This window comes from Lissotriton helveticus, chromosome 1_1 (genome assembly GCF_964261635.1).
Source record: "Lissotriton helveticus chromosome 1_1, aLisHel1.1, whole genome shotgun sequence".
Taxonomy (NCBI): domain Eukaryota; kingdom Metazoa; phylum Chordata; class Amphibia; order Caudata; family Salamandridae; genus Lissotriton; species Lissotriton helveticus.
In genome coordinates this window covers 1821197584-1821216883 of record NC_136057.1, presented here as the reverse complement: position 1 = coordinate 1821216883, position 19300 = coordinate 1821197584, and the positions used below count along the sequence as shown (strand labels likewise).

Sequence of the window (19300 nt, the reverse complement as noted above, 5' to 3'; positions counted from 1 at the left end):
AAAATTTTCGCCCGCGGAAGCCTTTTATGGCCCCCACATCAAAAGTAGGGGGTCAGGGGGGTGTACCCTGCCCCCTTTTGCTCATTTCCCCCCTTTGATTCTTGCCACCTCTTGTGTCTCAATCCTACCGAGACACAAGATGGCGGCCGCTGCGGACTGTTTCGAATGTTTACAGACACCCGAGAACCAATCAGCTTGCCGTGCGCAAGTCGCGTGGCGCGCCTGGAGCGCTCCCCGGTACGCGTACCGGGCGCGGCTCTAGATATATATCTTTTTTTAAACCTAATTTACTCAAAATTCACAGGACCACATATCTTGAGACCTAGCAAAGGCACATCGGGCAAACAATATCTACAATTTTGCCAAGTTTCGTGGAAATCCATTCAGCCGTTCGAGCTAAAAGTGAGGCCAACCGCCCTATGGAAAATTGCATGGCAAAAACACGTTTTGGGACCCCCCTTTTTTCTCGGCCCCCCCTTGACGACCCCCCCCCCAAATTTTCAGGGGCTGCTCAGAAACAAAATGTTCCATTTTCCTGAAAATTTCAGCCAATTCCGCCCACAAACGCCAAAGTTATTAGACATAGAATTTTCAAAAATCCCGTAGAGAAAAAATCCTAACTATATATACCTACTGGCGACCGCCAGTAGGTAATATATGTATATATATATCGAAGAATACTCTTCGTCTCCGCTTTCCTCGAGATGGATATGAAGCGCACGGACCACAGAATTCTTTTAAATACCGTACTATTTATTTACAGGATACAAACAGAGTTGGCAGCTATATATATATATATATATATATATATATATATATATATATATATATATATATGGCTGGCACATCTGTGATGGGCCCCGACCTGAGAGGCCGAGGCGCTCCTACTGTCAGGTGTCGTTTTGAGCATAGCTGCAAAAAGGGGTGCCCGCCAGCTGCTACATTGGTCATTGACGGAGTATTGATGGAAGGGCCATGTTGAGGGGCCCTCCTCGACTTTGAAACTGAACTTTCAAACAGCCAGGGTTCGCAAAAGGAATTTCCTATGTGCTCCGTGCTTGTGAACACAAATTCTGAAGGCAAGTAACAACCTTAATAAGAACTGGATGGTAGCGGAATTTTTCTCAACATGCACTGTGACCTTTCAGACTCAACCATAACATGGAACTGTTCATTTAAAGGTGTTATTTGAGGTGTTTGGTACACAGTAAAAGCAAGTCAAAGTTTTGCCAAGAACAACATTGAATGATTTATGTGTTTGAAAATGGCAGTAATGGTGCATTATAAATGTGGTGGTCCAGGTGACTTCAGAACATACCAAATTAATGACTGTAGGAAAAAATGACAAAAATACTATATTTTTGATGGATTTACCTGAATGAAATTTGAAAGTAGAACTCTACATCCCTGCAAAATGGAACTTTAATATTTGTCACTTACTGCCTCTTTAAATCAAATGCGTGGGCCTTGGTCCTTCTTCAATGTTTTTAGTCACGTTGTTTAAAAGCTAACGAACTCACCCATGGAATATTTGCATATGATTAAGATTCAGTTGAAACGCGTAATGCTTTTCTGCCTCACAATAAAGGATTCGTGAAGCACGGTTGGTGTGGCCTGTTTCACGTACTAACTGTGCGTGTTTTCTTTTGGAATATGGGAGATGGCTGACACATCTGTGATGGGCCCCGACCCGAGAGGCTGAGGCTCTCCTACTGTCAGGTGTCGTTTTTAATATATATATATATATATATATATATATATATATATATATATATATATATATATATATATATATATATATATATATATATATATATATATATATAATATATATATATATATATATATATATATAAATATATATATATATATATATATATATATATATATATATATATATATATATATATATACATACATACATGTCCTAGCTCCAAACCTGCCAATGTGTCCGCACTCGCTAGCGGGTGCTCTGTACGCAAGGGAAGACTTGCGGTAAAACTCAGCGCTCCACAAAAAAGTCACCAGCACTCACAGGGGTATAATATCCTCCTTTGGATATATTGGCACAATGAAACAAACAAAAAACAAATGCCTTTCAGCGGTATGCCTTCCTCAGTGTAGGCAACCGCCGCGTTTGTGCCTCATTATATGCATCGTCATACCACGGTAATTGGAAGACAGGCAAAACCATGCTTGAAAGGTCAGGCAAAGAAACATTAAAACTCGCCATAGTTCAGTGGTGCTTTTAAACATAACAAAAACCCAACCCGCAAACTCTGCTAGTTGCATCTGCTCTTAAATTAGAAGTGAGCCCTGGATGGGCTAACTATCGTTACCACTCAACACAAATTATCCAACAACATAAACCCTAAATCCATGCTCAACCTGCTTCTCTCTACCAATTTCCATATTTACAAATGTTCCCCAAGCTCCTCTCCCATGTTCAAGCCTATTGGTGACGTCGTCACCATGCCCAGAATATAGCGCATTTCCAATCGGCACAGTCGCTTCTCCCTATATATATATATATTCACTGAAAAAACCATAGATTATAGACCATATATAGTTAGGAATTTGCATTTACAAAACCTTGAAAATTCACTGAAAAAACCATAGGTTAGAGACCATATATAGTTAGCTGGACATTTTATTGACATAAAACCAATGAAATTCCATATATAGTTAGTTGCACTAACTATATATCGCGCACCCGCAATCCACTGCTGATGATGTCACATATTACATCATTCATGACATGGTCAGTGACATCACTGATGACATCACTGATGACATCTCAAATGACATCACTGATGACATCTCAAATGACATCACTGATGACATCATCTAGTGTCTGTGTGTTTTTGTAAAGTTTAAATATGTTTTACATATTGAAGAATGAGTGGATGTATGGAAGACTGAGTGTGTGTGTGGCTGGCTGGGAGGTGTGTGTCTCTGTGCATATTAATGTGTACTTGTATCAGTGATTGTATAAGAGAGTAAGTATGTGTTAGTATATGTGTGAAAAGTATGGTGTTCTGTGTTTAACTGTATAGATGAGGAAATCGAAGTGTGATTGATTCTTCACAGGACTGACTAGGTGTATGAGTGCATATGATAGTGTTGTAATAATGAGTGACTGCATGTATGAGTGATTGTATGGGTGAATGAGTGAATGTGTGTGTAGACGTAGGAATCAGTGAGTGCGTATGTAGTAACTGGTATTGGTGTGTCATGATGTCATCAGTGATGTCATTTGAGATGTCATCAGTGATGTCATTTGAGATGTCATCAGTGATGTCATCAGTGATGTCACTGAAGTATGGTGTTCTGTGTTTAACTGTATAGATGAGGAAATGGAAGTGTGATTGATTCTTTACAGGACTGACTAGGTGTGTGAGTAACTCCATGGATGAGTGGCAGTGTGTGAGTGTCTGCATAGGTGTATGAGTGCATATGATAGTGTTGTAATAATGAGTGACTGTATGTATGAGTGATTGTATGGGTGAATGAGTGAATGTGTGTGTAGACGTAGGAATCAGTGAGTGCGTATGTAGTAACTGGTATTGTTGTGTCATGATGTCATCAGTGATGTCATTTGAGATGTCATCAGTGATGTCATCAGTGATGTCATTTGAGATGTCATCAGTGATGTCATCAGTGATGTCACTGACCATGTCATGAATGATGTAATATGTGACATCATCAGCAGTGGATTGCGGGTGCGCGATATATAGTTAGTGCAACTAACTATATATGGAATTTCATTGGTTTTATGTCAATAAAATGTCCAGCTAACTATATATGGTCTCTAACCTATGGTTTTTTCAGTGAATTTTCAAGGTTTTGTAAATGCAAATTCCTAACTATATATGGTCTATAATCTATGGTTTTTTCAGTGAATTTCATTGGTTTTTTAAAAGCTAATATCTATAGCTGTAAGATATATTCTTTATTACGTGACGTATCACGTAGCCACGTGAGACGCCTCATGACGCGTCGCATAACCGTGACGTATCGGCTCTGCAGCGCAAACAAAACCCGTAACGTAAGCGTGCCGGAGCACGCTTACAGATATATGTATATTTTTTAACCTTAATTAGACAAAATCCACACGTGCACATATCTTGAGGCCTTGCAAAGGCACATCAAACAAACAGTCCCTACAATTTTGCCAAGTTTGCTGCAAATCTATTCCCTTAATTTTTTTTTTATTGTTTCTCTTGGTTTTCCCCTTGTTACGCTTACCGGGACGCTACCCGGTACGCGAACCGGACGCTCCAAAAACACAAGATGGCGGACTCCCGTTACGCTGCCGGTTAGCTGCCCGGTTCGCGTACCGGGAAGCGCCTCTACCACGAAAAATCGCGGGGGACTTTAATATCCCCCTCATCAATCCTAGGGGGTCAGGAGGGGTTTACCTTGCCCCCTTTCCTTCATTTCCCCCTTCTTTTTTCACCACATCTTGTCTCTCGAACCTACCGAGAGACAAGATGGCGGCCGCTCTGGACTGTTTACAATGTTGACAGCTACGCTGCCGGTTAGCTGCCCGGTTAGCTGCCCGGTGAGCTGCCCAGTGAGCTGCCCGGTGAGCTGCCCGGTTCGCGTACCGGGACGCGCCTCTACGGCGTAAAATTGCAAAAAAAATTTTTTTTTTAATTTTTTGCCCCGCGGGGCACTTTAATATCCCCCTCATCAATCCTAGGGGGTCAGGAGTGGTCTACCTTGCCCCCTTTCCTTCATTTCCCCCTTCGTTTTTCACCACATCTTGTCTCTCGATCGTACCGAGAGACAAGATGGCGGCCGCTCCGGACTGTTTAGAATGTTGACAGACACCGGAGAGCCAATCAGCTTCGCTTCGCGAAGTTCCGTTACACGTCAGGTACGCGAACCGGGGCGCTAACCGGAGCGCTGTCACAGATATATATATTTTTTTAAACGTTAATTTCTCAAAATCCACTGGAGCACATATATTGAGACATAGCAAAGGCACGTCGGGCAAACCATATCTACAATTTTGCCAAGTTTCATGTAAATCTATTCAGCCGTTCGAGCTAAAAGTGAGTCCAACCGCCCTATGGAAAAATGAATGGGAAAAACGCGTTTTGGGACCCCCCTTTTTTCTCGGCCCCCCCTTGACGAAACCCCCCCCAAATTATCAGGGGCTGCTCAGAAACAAAATGTGCCATTTTCCTGAAAATTTCAGCCAATTCCGTCCACAAACGCCAAAGTTATTAGACATAGAATTTTCAGAAATCCCATAGAGAAAAAATCCTAACTATATATACCCACTGGCTATCGCCAGTAGGTAATATACATATATAAACATATATAATCTGCATATCTATATAAATATAAATGCATGCATACATATACATATATGCATACATATGCATGCTATTTACATGAAAGTTTTAAAAACACTAATAAAAGCAAAGCTAAAAAACCACCTCATTACAAACAGAATGGCTTTAACTTAAACGAGGGCGAGATCTATTGCATTTTCAATGCTTGTTTACTTTGGTTCTATCAAGAAGGCATTCAGATGTGTCACACATTTGCCATAAATTCTGAATGTTAGCACTCTAGTTGCTCATTAGATCACTGTAGTAAAGCTAGTGCTCACCAGGGAAGTCTGCTGCTAATCATGGTTTGCAGCCATTTTCCCGCATTTTTTATCCCGCAGACTTTCAGTCCGCATACCATTATCCCGCAAGGTCATTGACCTCGCATACCATTATCCCGCATTTTTTCAAAACGCATGTGCATTTATCGCGCATGCCTTTACAAAGAATTACGTTTTAAAGGCATGTATGGTAAATGCATTTGCGTTGTGAAAACCACGATGACGAGAGAGGTAAGTGGGTTTGTGTTAATTTTTTCGTGGGTTAGTGATTGTGTAGTGTAGTGTAGTGTTGTGTAGTGTAGTGTTGTGTTAGTGTAGTGTAGAGTTGTGGTGGTTGTTTAGTGTAGGGTCATGCTGGGGGTAGTGTTTTAGGGTTTAGGGTTGTGTTGTAGTGTTTGCGTAGTGTAGGGTCATGCTGGGGGTAGTGTTTTAGGGTTTAGGGTAGTGTTGTAGTGTTTGTGTAGTGTAGGGTCATGCTGGGGGTAGTGTTTTAGGGTTTAGGGTTGTGTTGTAGTGTTTGCGTAGTGTAGGGTCATGCTGGGGCTAGTGTTTTAGGGTTTAGGGTAGTGTTGTAGTGTTTGCGTAGTGTAGGGTCATGCTGGGCGTAGTGTTTTAGGGTTTAGGATAGTGTTGTAGTGTTTGCGTAGTGTAGGGTCATGCTGGGGGTAGTGTTTTAGGGTTTTGGGTAGTGTTGTAGTGTTTGCGTAGTGTAGGGTCATGCTGGGGTGTAGTATTTTAGGGTTTAGGGTAGTGTTGTAGTGTTTGCGTAGTGTAGGGTCATGCTGGGGGTAGTGTTTTAGGGTTTTGGGTAGTGTTGTAGTGTTTGCGTAGTGTAGGGTCATGCTGGGGGTAGTGTTTTAGGGTTTTGGGTAGTGTTGTAGTGTTTGCGTAGTGTAGGGTCATGCTGGGGTGTAGTGTTTTAGGGTTTTGGGTAGTGTTGTAGTGTTTGCGTAGTGTAGGGTCATGCTGGGGGTTGTGTTTTAGGGTTTTGGGTAGTGTTGTAGTGTTTGCGTAGTGTAGGGTCATGCTGGGGGTAGTGTTTTAGGGTTTTGGGTAGTGTTGTAGTGTTTGCGTAGTGTAGGGTCATGCTGGGGGGTAGTGTTTTAGGGTTTTGGGTAGTGTTGTAGTGTTTGCGTAGTGTAGGGTCATGCTGGGGGTAGTGTTTTAGGGTTTTGGGTAGTGTTGTAATGTTTGCGTAGTGTAGGGTCATGCTGGGGGTAGTGTTTTAGGGTTTAGGGTAGTGTTGTAGTGTTTGCGTAGTGTAGGGTCATGCTGGGGTAGTGTTTTAGGGTTTAGGGTAGTGTTGTAGTGTTTGCGTAGTGTAGGGTCATGCTGGGGGTAGTGTTTTAGGGTTTAGGGTAGTGTTGTAGTGTTTGCGTAGTGTAGGGTCATGCTGGGGGTAGTGTTTTAGGGTTTAGGGTAGTGTTGTAGTGTTTGCGTAGTGTAGGGTCATGCTGGGGGTAGTGTTTTAGGGTTTAGGGTAGTGTTGTAGTGTTTGCGTAGTGTAGGGTCATGCTGGGGTGTAGTGTTTTAGGGTTTTGGGTAGTGTTGTAGTGTTTGCGTAGTGTAGGGTCATGCTGGGGGTAGTGTTTTAGGGTTTAGGGTAGTGTTGTAGTGTTTGCGTAGTGTAGGGTCATGCTGGGGTGTAGTGTTTTAGGGTTTTGGGTAGTGTTGTAGTGTTTGCGTAGTGTAGGGTCATGCTGGGGGTAGTGTTTTAGGGTTTAGGGTAGTGTTGTAGTGTTTGCGTAGTGTAGGGTCATGCTGGGGGTAGTGTTTTAGGGTTTAGGGTTGTGTTGTAGTGTTTGCGTAGTGTAGGGTCATGCTGGGGGTAGTGTTTTAGGGTTTAGGGTTGTGTTGTAGTGTTTGTGTAGTGTAGGGTCATGCTGGGGGTAGTGTTTTAGGTTTTAGGGTAGTGTTGTAGTGTTTGCGTAGTGTAGGGTCATGCTGAGGTGTAGTGTTTTAGGGTTTTGGGTAGTGTTGTAGTGTTTGCGTAGTGTAGGGTCATGCTGGGGGTAGTGTTTTAGGGTTTAGGGTAGTGTTGTAGTGTTTGTGTAGTGTAGGGTCATGCTGGGGGTAGTGTTTTAGGGTTTAGGGTAGTGTTGTACTGTTTGTGTAGTGTAGGGTCATGCTGGGGGTAGTGTTTTAGGGTTTAGGGTAGTTTAGTTGTTTAGTGTATGCTAAAGGCATATTCGTTCTAAAAGTATTCGTTATTTTAATTTGCGGCCTAATAGTACATGCGGGATTTTTTTTGCGGACTGATGGTATGCGGGATTTCGTCATATATTCGCTAATCATACTTTCTATGGCAAAATGAACCCCCTCTTTTTGTTCCTTTTTAAATTAAATGTTTTAAGAGTTACCACTTTATTCCAATCAAGATGGCTTCAGGTGTGCCATACCTTTGTAATAAGTAGGACTGTTAGCACTCTAGTTGTTCTTTAGAACACTCTGCGACATTCTGTCATTGGGCTATAGTTGGGCTACATCTGGCTGATATTTGGGCTACATTTGGTTTTTTTTGTCTCTGGTGGCCATCTTTGGGCTACATTGGGCTACATTGGGCTACATTGGGCTACATTTGGGCTCCAACATATATATAGCCCAATGTAGCCCAATATATATATTTTTCAAAGTTATTTTTCGTAAAAACCACTGGAGCCTATATCTTGAGACATAGCAAAGGCACATCGGGCTACCAGTCCCTACAATTTTGCCAAGTTTGGTGTAAATCCATTCAGCCGTTCAGGCTAAAAGTGAGGCCAACCGCCCTATGGAAAATTGCATGGGAAAAACACGTTTTGGGACCCCCCTTTTTTCTCGGCCCCCCCTTGACTAAACCCCCCCAAATTTTCAGGGGCTGCTCAGAAACAAAATGTTCCATTGTCCTGAAAATTTCAGCCAATTCTGTCCTCAAACGCCAAAGTTATTCGACATAGAATTTTCAAAAATCCCATAGGAAAAAAATCCTAACTATATATACCTACTGGCTATCGCCAGTAGGTAATATATATATGTTCAATCGCATATTTGGATGTTTGTGTGTGTCTAATGGCTGTTATGTTGCATACTTCATTGGCTATCACCTAATAACTGCTGGTCAGATATGTTGGTGTATACAAGCTTTTGTTCTGAACAAACTCAATAAAATTATTTACAACAAAAAAAACTCAAATGATGTGTTCATCTTTACAATTAACATCGAAAGCTTTTAGTTAGGAAGCTATCAAGTTTGTTCAACATAATTACAAACCACATGGCAATAATCCACATAAATGCACTTCACATCATGCCACAAAATTCTAATCAGCATAATTTCACTCAGTGTGACACAGCTCCATGCCACACAATTCAACTCCCCACATTTCCAATCCACACCACACAATTCGACAAAAAAAACACATAATTCAACTCAACAAAACAATTACACACCACACCACATACACTCAATTTACACTACAGAATTCAACACCATGCAACAGCACACCACATAATTAAACTCCCCTACATGCCACTCCACACACAAAATATCAATGCACATAATTACACTCCATGACACACAATCCCACTCCACCTAATTCCAGTACACTCAATACCACATAATTACCATCTACATAATTCCCCTGCACACCCAATTCCCAAACTAACAATTGCAATCCAAACCACTTAATTCAACTCCACACCACATACATCCACTCCACTCCATAACACTTGTTGTCATTTGTCAATTAAAACGCTAATAGCTCTAACTCTCACGTGAGTGAGACCTATTGGAGTAGCCAATGTTTGTTTTTTATTGACATTTGTACAGCACACTCTTTGCCAGTAGGGTGGCATCACAGCACAATGAGTTGCCTAGAGTGTCCCCATGCCTGTCCAATGTTTCAATAAGATTCCTTAGTCTGAAAGTTCCAATGATGATATATTTGGGCTGCTTTGGTCCATTTATGAGGATGGCGTGCACTGAGGTTGATTGATGGAGTGGTATTTCAGATCATAATCGCGAATCCCCTAGTGCATCAAGGAACGGCGCAAACACCTTGCCATGCCACGTTGGTTGCTTTTATAGAAATCACTCACTCAAGGTTGCTTCAAATCACTGAGCGAAGAAAGGAGAGGGATGACGACTATAAGAAGGCTGAAGGAAACAAGGAAAAGGGAACAGTGGTGTTTTGCTAATTTCTCATATAGAGCTTCCACAGAGGGCAAGGAAGGGGCAGAAGAAAGTAGAAAAGTGAAGGGAGAATGGAAATAGGACCATGAGGCCATGTCATGTAGGTTGCTGAAACACCATTTATGATGCTTTGAGGCCGTTTCAAAGCACTACATGCTAAAAGAAGACAGGAAAATAATAATAGCAATAACATTTCCATAGTGCTTCTATCATTTCTAGGAGCTGGAAAGCAAAAGTAATACTATGAGCAGGGCTTTAAGTGGGATGAAAAAACTGGGGGGTGGTCTCTCAAAGGGGCGTGGTCTAAGTATTTAAGGGGGTGGCTTTAAAACACTTACGCTAAAAATCTGTGCTTAGCATAGTGTGCCGCCCGACTTATATTTTCCTGTTTCTGTCATTGCATCCAGATATGTGATACAACAAGTAACATCATACCTACACGTCGGGACTATTGGCTTTGTCAATGGATATTAGTTGCATAAGATAAATAAGCTGCAACTTTGGCTTGTTACATATAATATTGAAAAAGCCTCCACTTAACCTCATGCATGCTCGTGACGGAACCGCTCCGTCACGAGCCTCGGGTGGGCTGTGCTGGTGACGGAGCGGTTCCGTCACGGCCTGGCCGCCGTGTTGCGCAGCGCGTTCTGTTGAGCGGGCGAGGCCGTGACAGAACCGCTCCATCACAAGCACAGCTCACTCGAGGCTCGTGACGGAGCGGTTCCGTCATGAGCATGCGAGCCCCGCGCGGACCGCCCTCCCCCCACCCCCTCCCCCTAACGCTGCGGCGTAATTGCCACCGCAGCGAAGGGGTTAAAGCCCTGGTGACACTACCACAATTTTGCTGCTCTTGCATTTCAGAAAGAGAAGGGAAATCCAGAGAGAAAATGACTCTTTAAAGGATTTCCCTTCTCCCACAACGCTGACCTGGCATTACGTCATGCCGTAACTTCTCAACTAGTGAGAAGTGCGCCGTGTGAGCAGCGCACATCGATGTGCCTGCTGTCTCGAAACAGGCCTCTATCGGGCTGTTTTGCGCTCTGGCACTTTTTTCTGGACTGCAGCGACAGCAAATTGCTGTCACTGCAGTCCGGGAAAAAATGGCCTGTGCCAGGGCTCAAAACAGAGGCGGATAGATACCCGATTCGAGGCCCCCTTTAAAATACTGCGGTGCTCAGACCCCTTGAGATCCAGTCCACTTAAAACCCTGACTATGAGACAATTTAACAATGTTCCAATATCTGAAGCCTTAAGGATGTAAAGCTGGTTTGGGCTTGTCAGGTTTTCAAATCCTGACTTGTAATGTTTACAGCAGATATGAGCAGCGACTGTTTGACTAACTGTCTACTAGAAGGAAGGAAGAGGGAATTAGGGTGTGGAGAAGGGAATATGATGTTATATATATATTGCTTTTAAAGAGCGTATTGTGTCCAACGGCCACTTCAAGGCACTGTGGGAGAAAAAAGCAGGGAACATGATTATAAAGATGCTAGTTAATTGTTGCACGATCAATACAAACAGAATAATTCCTAGGTGTGGTGTACATGTGGAAATTTTAGACAGTGTGTGAGGGTGAAGTAACTCAAAAATAAAGGATAATTAATGAAAAATAAAATTAAAAAAGTGAGGAAATAGGGGGATACTTGCTTCAAAAAATGAAGCATTCCCAACCACCTCATCTCTATGTAACTTCTTTTGATTGATGGATGGATAACTTCTCAGGAACCCTCCTCTCACCTATACATTCATTTACATTGTCTGTGTCCTATGAAGAAATGGAAAGGGTCCCTCGATATTCCTTTTTTGCATCTAACCAACCATCTTCATTTCTACCCACACCGCTTAGTACACTGCTCTGTTGCTTTTTCGCTAGATCTGTCCTTTGTGAGTGCACTACATGAGGCACATATACATCAAGCATAGGGTGACCCACTAAATGACCTCATCTGTCCTTCTCCCATTTTGAACAGTGTGGCAGGAGTATCGCATGACCTCCTTCTCACAGATTTCCTCACTTACACCCTCCAACAATACCCCCATCTCACCACAGCGCCTCTCACATTCATCTCACATACATCTCGGCCCTCATTTACAAGAAAAAGCCTCAGCGCGGCTCCGCAAGCCCTTTGGCTGCACTAGGCTGTGGCACTTTTGAAAGCACAAGGGTGCCTTATATCTGCAAGGATATGACTGATCCCTTTGCTGTCCCCTGCGCTGGTGCATAATTTGGTGCCGTGCGCCGATGCAGACACCCTTGCACCATGGTGCAAGGATGCCTGCGTCACAGGGATGATTGTTTATGTGCAGGAAGGTGCCCATTCCTACACTTAAACAATCTGAAATGGCGTTTTTCAACTTCTATGTGTGCTGCATTAGCACACATATAACTTGTAAAAAGTAATTTTTTTAATGATTGTTTATTTGCAGGAAGGGGCACATTCCTGCACATAAACAATCAACAGAGGTGATTTCCTCGTTCTGTATGTGCTGCAGAATGCAGCATGCATAAAAAGAGGAGAAAAAAACTAGGAGAAATGAATACATGTCTCCTGGTTGCGCCTCCCATTCGGACGCATTTCAAGGTTTACGATTTCACGTAAATCTGGAAATGTGTCCGGTTCCATGGGTGTTGCATGGGAACACTCACAGCAACACCCATGGAACGCCCCTTTTATGAAAAGTGCTGCGTGTAAAGGGGCTGTATTTACAAGGACAAGAAGAGCCATGCACAGTGGCTTTTCCTGTCCTTGTAAATATAAGGCAGCAAAATACGCCGCCAGTGCGTCCCAAAAAGTGACACTTCGGCGGCGCAAGGGGCTTGTAAATAAGCCACCTCATGAATTTTATAACTCTACTCATAGTTCACTCACAGTCAGTTCTGTTATCTGCATGGTACACTTTCTTTGAAGTAGGCACACTAACCCTCTGCTCCACTTTATGATGAGTCAAAACTGCCACTAGACAAAACTCCAATCTGTCTCCAGAAGGATCACTAATTACCAGAGTTATCTTTACATTTTTATTGATGCCTGAAAACTCATGGACACACGAGGAATTCCGCAGCACGTGTTTTTAAGCCCAGCCGTTATTTTTAAACACTGCACCCACCCCCCTCATCCGCACCTGCAGCTCAGCGCCCGGTGCGGCTGCACAGGTCGCACCATCTAAAGCCGGCCCTGCTACGCCCGCTAGTGTAGGGTGACCAGACGTCCCGGATTTGCCAGGACGGTCCCCGTTTTTCACCAGCTGTCCAGGCAAATTTCGCGAAATTTAGCTCATGTCCCGTGTTTTGGAGAGGGTCGACTGAAAACAGGGGGAGGTGTTTTTATGTATTACAAAGCGGGGATAGTTAGGTGTTCCAAGAAATTAATTTAATTCACAGGCAAGCTACTGGGTTTAAAAATTGCATCTTATGTATGTTCTTACTGCCTGTTTGTAATTCTCTGCTGCGGAGCGCTGTCATTCTGTGCGCTTGCTTGACGTAAAATTACAGTCCTTCTTCTATTTTTGTGATATTTCCCGGTTTTTTGCTTTAAAATTCTGATCACCCTACGCCAGTGCTCTCTGCGATGTTAGAGATGCCTCCTTGAACAGAATCCTTCAAAGATGACACCATCTCCTATGTTTGTTTTAATACAGGTTGACGACCAAATGAAGCTGCTTCAGAACTGCTGGAGCGAACTCTTAATTCTCGACCACATATACCGACAAGTGGTGCACGGGAAGGAAGGCTCCATCCTGCTGGTTACCGGGCAACAGGTGAGTGGCGAGAACGGACCAATCACTCACGTTTTATTGAACGTTCGGAATACAGTGAGAATTTAGTACTGTCGGAAAAGCAGAAGCGCCTGAGTACTTACAACCACAGGGATTTACTGCTGAAAGAATTCAGCACAAATAGCTAGGCTGCGCTCTCGTCTCCTCGCCAGGTGATTAGAGGCAACTGTGCGAGCAAGCATCGTCTTTGCACTTAGCATTATGAAAACAGGATGTGATAGCACAGGTGGTGGATATCCAGTACTTGTCAATCAATGGAAGTTATTTCCTGCATTTTGTCCTTAAGTGATCTTTGGCTGGAAGTTTGCAGTTATTGTTGTTTTTCAATTTGGTGTTAGCCAAGACGTTTAATAAATATAAAAAAATAACACAAATATATATATATATATATATATATATATATATATATATATATATATATATATATATATATATATATATACACTATATATACATAGTTACATAGTAGGGGCCTTCACTCTCTTTTCACCCATTGTTCTGCTGTAGTGTCATTCACATTTTGCTTCTGCATGCAACACTTGACACAGGGTCAGCCCACTTAAACCATTGGCCAACCTTACTGTGAGTGACATCATTCTGCTCTTGTACAATGTGCTCATCCTCACAAGTAGTCCTCTAGACTAGAGTGTCAGGGATTACTCGTTCAATGTGTACTTTTATATTATTTTTTGGGTGTCATTCAGTGTTTTACTTAGGCGAAGTCGCAGCACCACTCCCAACACTTTTACTAGGCCTCTCGTGTGTCCTGTGTAGTCATAACATCGTAAAAAGTATTCACGTGCAAAATAGGTATTGACAAAGCCAAAAGGTGAACAACCAACTCGCCTCCTTTACCAATGCATGTTTGTCTGTTGACGTGTGCTCTCTTCGGCTGTATGCTTATTTTAGCAGCTATCAAACTGTGCAAAAAAAAATCTTTGTTTGCAGGCATCTTATAATGATCCCATAGAAGGCATGTAAGCAATTGAACAAAATGTCCCGGTGCCAGGAAAGCCAGCTCATCCATCTGACCACGGCTATAAAAGTAAAGCCAGCAACAGCTAAGAGTTGACACCATGCACCTAATGCAATCATTCTGGGACCATCAAAAAGGGGCAGAACTTTCCATGACAGAGTATCAAAAATTAGGAGTGTCACATGTGTGACATTTTCAAGCCTTTTTTTTTCCTTCTGAGTTTTATATAGCTCAAACTTGACCCTTAGGTATCAGAGCACTTTACATGAGCACCAGTTGCATTACAGTCATTCATTTGTTGGCACGGGAGATTAAGTGATTTGCCCAGAATCACAGGATGTTGAGTACACCCACCGAAACTCAAACCCGGATCCCCAGCTTTGAGGGCGACCACTCTAGCCCTCAGACTACATCCTCTCCCCGTTTAGTAGTACCTTATACTACCTGCCTCTTCACTAATCAGTCCAAGGACTAAGGTATCAGTGAAGGAGGAGGTGTGGCTTTTTAGGATGGATGGAAGAATACCACTGGTAGTAGCTTGCTTTGGGTGCTGCAGTACTCCATCTCTCCATGGAAAGTGGTTCTTGATATATACCCTGAACTAATTTCAGAGAACTTTCATTGGACAGATACAAATGTTTAAAACATTATTTAGGATGCCAGAGAGACGAGGGTTTAAAATAAATAACAATGTTTTTTTATAACATTGTAAATCCAAGGTGTAAAAAAGAAGGTTGAATGTAAATGGTTTTGGAATAAAAAAATTAACATGTCAAAATAAGGAGCACATGTTCTTTACAGTAATTTACCAACAAGATCGATATTGTTACTTTAAAATATCAAACCACATTCACATATTAACTTTACACTTGTTCTGACACTCACACTAACGTAAACACTACCTTGAAGCTAAGACCAGCCCCACCATAGCTCATTCTGCCTCAACCCAGCCAAATCTATTCCCTTATGTGTCAATGACTTATAGTCAAGTTCAAACTTTTAGAATGTATCTCTTTTAAAATGCTGGCTTTTCAAACCTTTGTTTTCAAGCGTTTTAGTAAATACCAGGGCCCAGATTTATCAAGTTTGTGCGTCACCCTTGCACCATGCAAAGCGGCGCAGGGCAACGTAATACCTAGAATCAGATTTACCATGTCACATAGTAGCACCTTGCGTGGCTTGGTAAATCTTGTATAACGCAAGGCAGAGCAAGTCGATGGCTTGTATTATTCTGAGCCAGGAAGGCGTTACATGGGTGGAGCGTGGTTGTTCCCATGCATCCGCCCATGTATTCTGATGGGGGAACATCCTTTACAGCGCAACTTTTACAACGAAGTACCTTTACGACGCAACCATTACAACGCAACTTTTACAACGTCTTGCGCTGGGGGCGCTCTAGGATAGGGAATCGTTTCCAACACCTTTCCTACTATCCACGGGGACTGGAGTTGGAATAGTAAATTAAACTATTCACTATCCAGCGCCCCCCAACGCAAGTCGTTGTAACGACTTGCATTGTAAAACTTGCTTCGTAAAGGCATGCGTTGTAATAGCATGCGTTGTAACGTCATACATCCATTCTGATGCATTCTCAGATTTACCAACACTGGTAGACATTGGGAAAGCATTCGAATTGTACACCTTCCCAATATAGGCGCAATGAGGAGAAATATCTTTATTTCTCCTCATTGGTTCCTCTTTCTAAGTGTGCTGCATTCTGAAAAATGCCTCCAAGAATTGATTTTGTGCACAAAAGCAATCCTGGCTGTGACACAGACACCCTTTCACCACAGCGCTAGAGTTCCTGTGTTGGGGCAAGGCTGCACTGAGTACACCAACACATGCAGAGTACAGGAATGCACAAATCTTGTAGATATAGCACATATCTGCATCTCCGTGTCACGTAACGTAGAGCTGCAAGTTGCCTTGCTGCGTTGCATTGTGTGACATAATGATAAATATGCGCCCAATTTTTCAGATTAAGGTGGGCATCGGTCTGCTTTGGTTCCATGCTAGCTTTCCCTTATTAGTATTTGTAGTCAGAAAAGGATACACACTAAAAATGGGTCAGTTTCACTGCCGTTATTAATGCAACCCAGTTTATAACTCATAAAAATGTAGGCAATATATTTATTTATTCAGCTAGTTTTTATTTAGCTCTGCTAAACCCATATTTGAGTTCAGCGTCATCTACAGTAGAGCATCTACAACAGAAAGTCCCTTGAGAGATTTAAACAAGGGCATCAACAATCACAAAGTTGCTTCAACATAATGGCATGGGCTCAGATCTCAATAATTTGGGCTTGTCCAGAAGATGTCCCTTCAGGTAAGATTTAAACACTGTGAAAGAGGGAGAAGAGCGTATCCTGGTTGGATTCCATATTTTATGAGCATTGCTGGAAAATGCTTGTTTCATGGTGGATGTTTTCTTAAATATGAAGAGGTTGAGACAAAAAGAGGCTTTCTTTCTTAGGGAATACAGGTTCCTGCAGTTACAACCCGTTTGGTAGTAATTTATTTTTGGGTGACTTGTACATGCTTGGAGCTTCAAGGGGTAGCTATTTTAAAATAGTCATAATAGATGTGCGGAATACCCTTTTTCCAGACAGAATATCGATACCACAATATCTAGGGTATTCAAAATATTGAAAGGTAAGTTTCTATACAATTTCCATACCTTACACCACATATATGTACCTTGGTGATACATATATCTTCAAGGTATGTTAATGTGGAGTTAAGAATAGTAAGTCCTTACCTCTATTTATGCACTTACCTTTCAATATTTTGTTGCACAGTATTGTGTTATCGGCGTTCCGTCCCTTGGATATTTGGGATACCATATTCCCTGCTGCAGTTGTGTGCAGCAGAGTGAAAGACAGCTTTTAGTGGTGCTAGTCAGTTCTTGGAAAGGTCATTACTGTATTCTATTCTCGATATACCCAAGACTTTGACTGGATGTTTCAGGACTGACCTGAGGATCAAGTATCTGATGTTTCCTATTGAGCAGAAATAGTAGCTTTAGCCTTTATATGTGGGTCAAGAGGCCGTTCTGAGTCAAGAAAGGCATGTATCGATTTTTATAAAGAGATAGTCTTGGTTTTTTTTTAAACAAAGTTTATTCGTTTTTTGCAAGAAAACCATTTAAACCACAGTAAACAAGGCCGCCATTGCGCAGATGGCTCGTGCTGCCACAGGATAAAAGCAAACATTAAATACTCATCCCTCCCCTAAATGCCCCTCCCCCTACCCCCTGCCCCCACCCTCCCCCCACTAGTGTGCCCCACTTAGGTCGATCATAGGAATAGCAGCCAACTACCCATCTACACAGCCGTGTAAACCGCTAGAATCAGATGTAGCAACATGGTAAAGTGCCTTCACAAGATAATCAGAGCCCTGCAGCCCCATCTAAGGTTGCAAGCGCAATCAATCCTGGATCGCCATCAGGTGCCCCTCCAATTCACACGCACCTCTCAGTCCCACTCAACGCACTCTCCACCTGTCTAGCGCCGGCAATCAGTCCCCCCAACTAGCCATAAAGAGATAGTTTTGGGTTGCATACTCTCTTTCAATTGTTCCAACCAATCAGGTGGTAGTAATATAAATCAGCTGTCACAGTTGACAAAATGTCACAGAATACGCATCAGTGGCTATTATAGGATATTTTTCGTTTTGATAGATGAATTTTGATCATATTCTAGAAATAGTCATTGCAAGGGAGGAAAATAGAGTTATCAACATTTAGAATGTTAACTGTGCCTTGTAACAATCAAGTCATTAATAATTGAAGTGTCCCAACGCTAAAAGTCCGCTCTGGCAAGAACTGCACATGTGGGGTGATTAATAGGAACCAAGTTTAAAAAAAAAGATTTTCAGTGCTGTGACCATGACAGAAGCCAGATTAAAACTGGTCAAGTAGTTGGAATTGATCTATAAGGTTATAAAGCTCTATATGGACATATTTCTCGAGGAGTTTCGCCAGAGTTGTGATGTTAGTGGTTGGTCGGAAGTTACTTGAGTCCTTGTGATCTGCAGTGTGTTTTTTAGAAGGGGAGTAACCGTTCCCGACGATAGGCAATCCTCATTACACAGTGTAGTAAGGAGGCATTTACTATCTTGGTCCAGATTGGGAGTAAGGACATCTTCATTTCAATGAAGAAATTCAAAGGAAGAGGATCATTGAAGTGGCTTGATGGTTTCAGCACTGAAAGAATTTTGAGTATGACAATTCAATCTAAGGTTTTCAAATAGCTCCAGGACACATTGTTGTTGGGGGTGTTAACTATGTGGAAGAAGAGGCAGCAGGGGAAGGGGAGAGGATGGGTAGATAATGGGTGCGATTGTAAGTTGGTTCAATAATATTTGGAGATCAGTTTCAATCTTATTGAGTCTGTTCAGGGAAGAAAGCAGCAAAATCATCACAGTTTGGCTGCGAGCTGGACAAAATTGGTAAAAACCTGGAATGATTATTGGATTAGAGTTTAATTAATTCAAACCGCTTTTTGGATGATTTCTTGCTCCATCTAATTGGAGTCTGAAGTACTTTGCTGTCGCACTTCTGATGTGTTTATTGTAAATGCACATCTTCGATCTCAAGAGCTCAAGGTGATCAAGGGACGGAGAGCTTCTCCAGGATCGTTCAGCTAGACTCAGATTGCATATATTTATGTTTAAGCTTCCATTGAACCATGGTTTGCTGTCTTTGATTGAAATTATTTTTAGTTGTAATGAGGTGATAACGTCAAGAATG

General features: G+C 42.2%; 1 protein-coding gene across 4 annotated transcripts in view; it reads left to right on the top strand.

Moving 5' to 3' along the window:
• NR5A2 (nuclear receptor subfamily 5 group A member 2) overlaps window positions 1-19300 on the top strand; it is a 354769-nt gene that overhangs the window by 250168 nt on the left and 85301 nt on the right. For all 4 annotated transcript variants that reach the window (XR_013594278.1, XM_078641017.1, XM_078641008.1 and 1 more), the window contains one exon: window positions 13437-13556. Coding sequence is in view for 3 of the 4 variants with exons in the window: in XM_078641017.1 (XP_078497143.1) it covers window positions 13437-13556 (120 nt within the window). In the remaining variant the exon portion in view is untranslated. The remainder of the gene's footprint in view (window positions 1-13436; window positions 13557-19300) is intronic.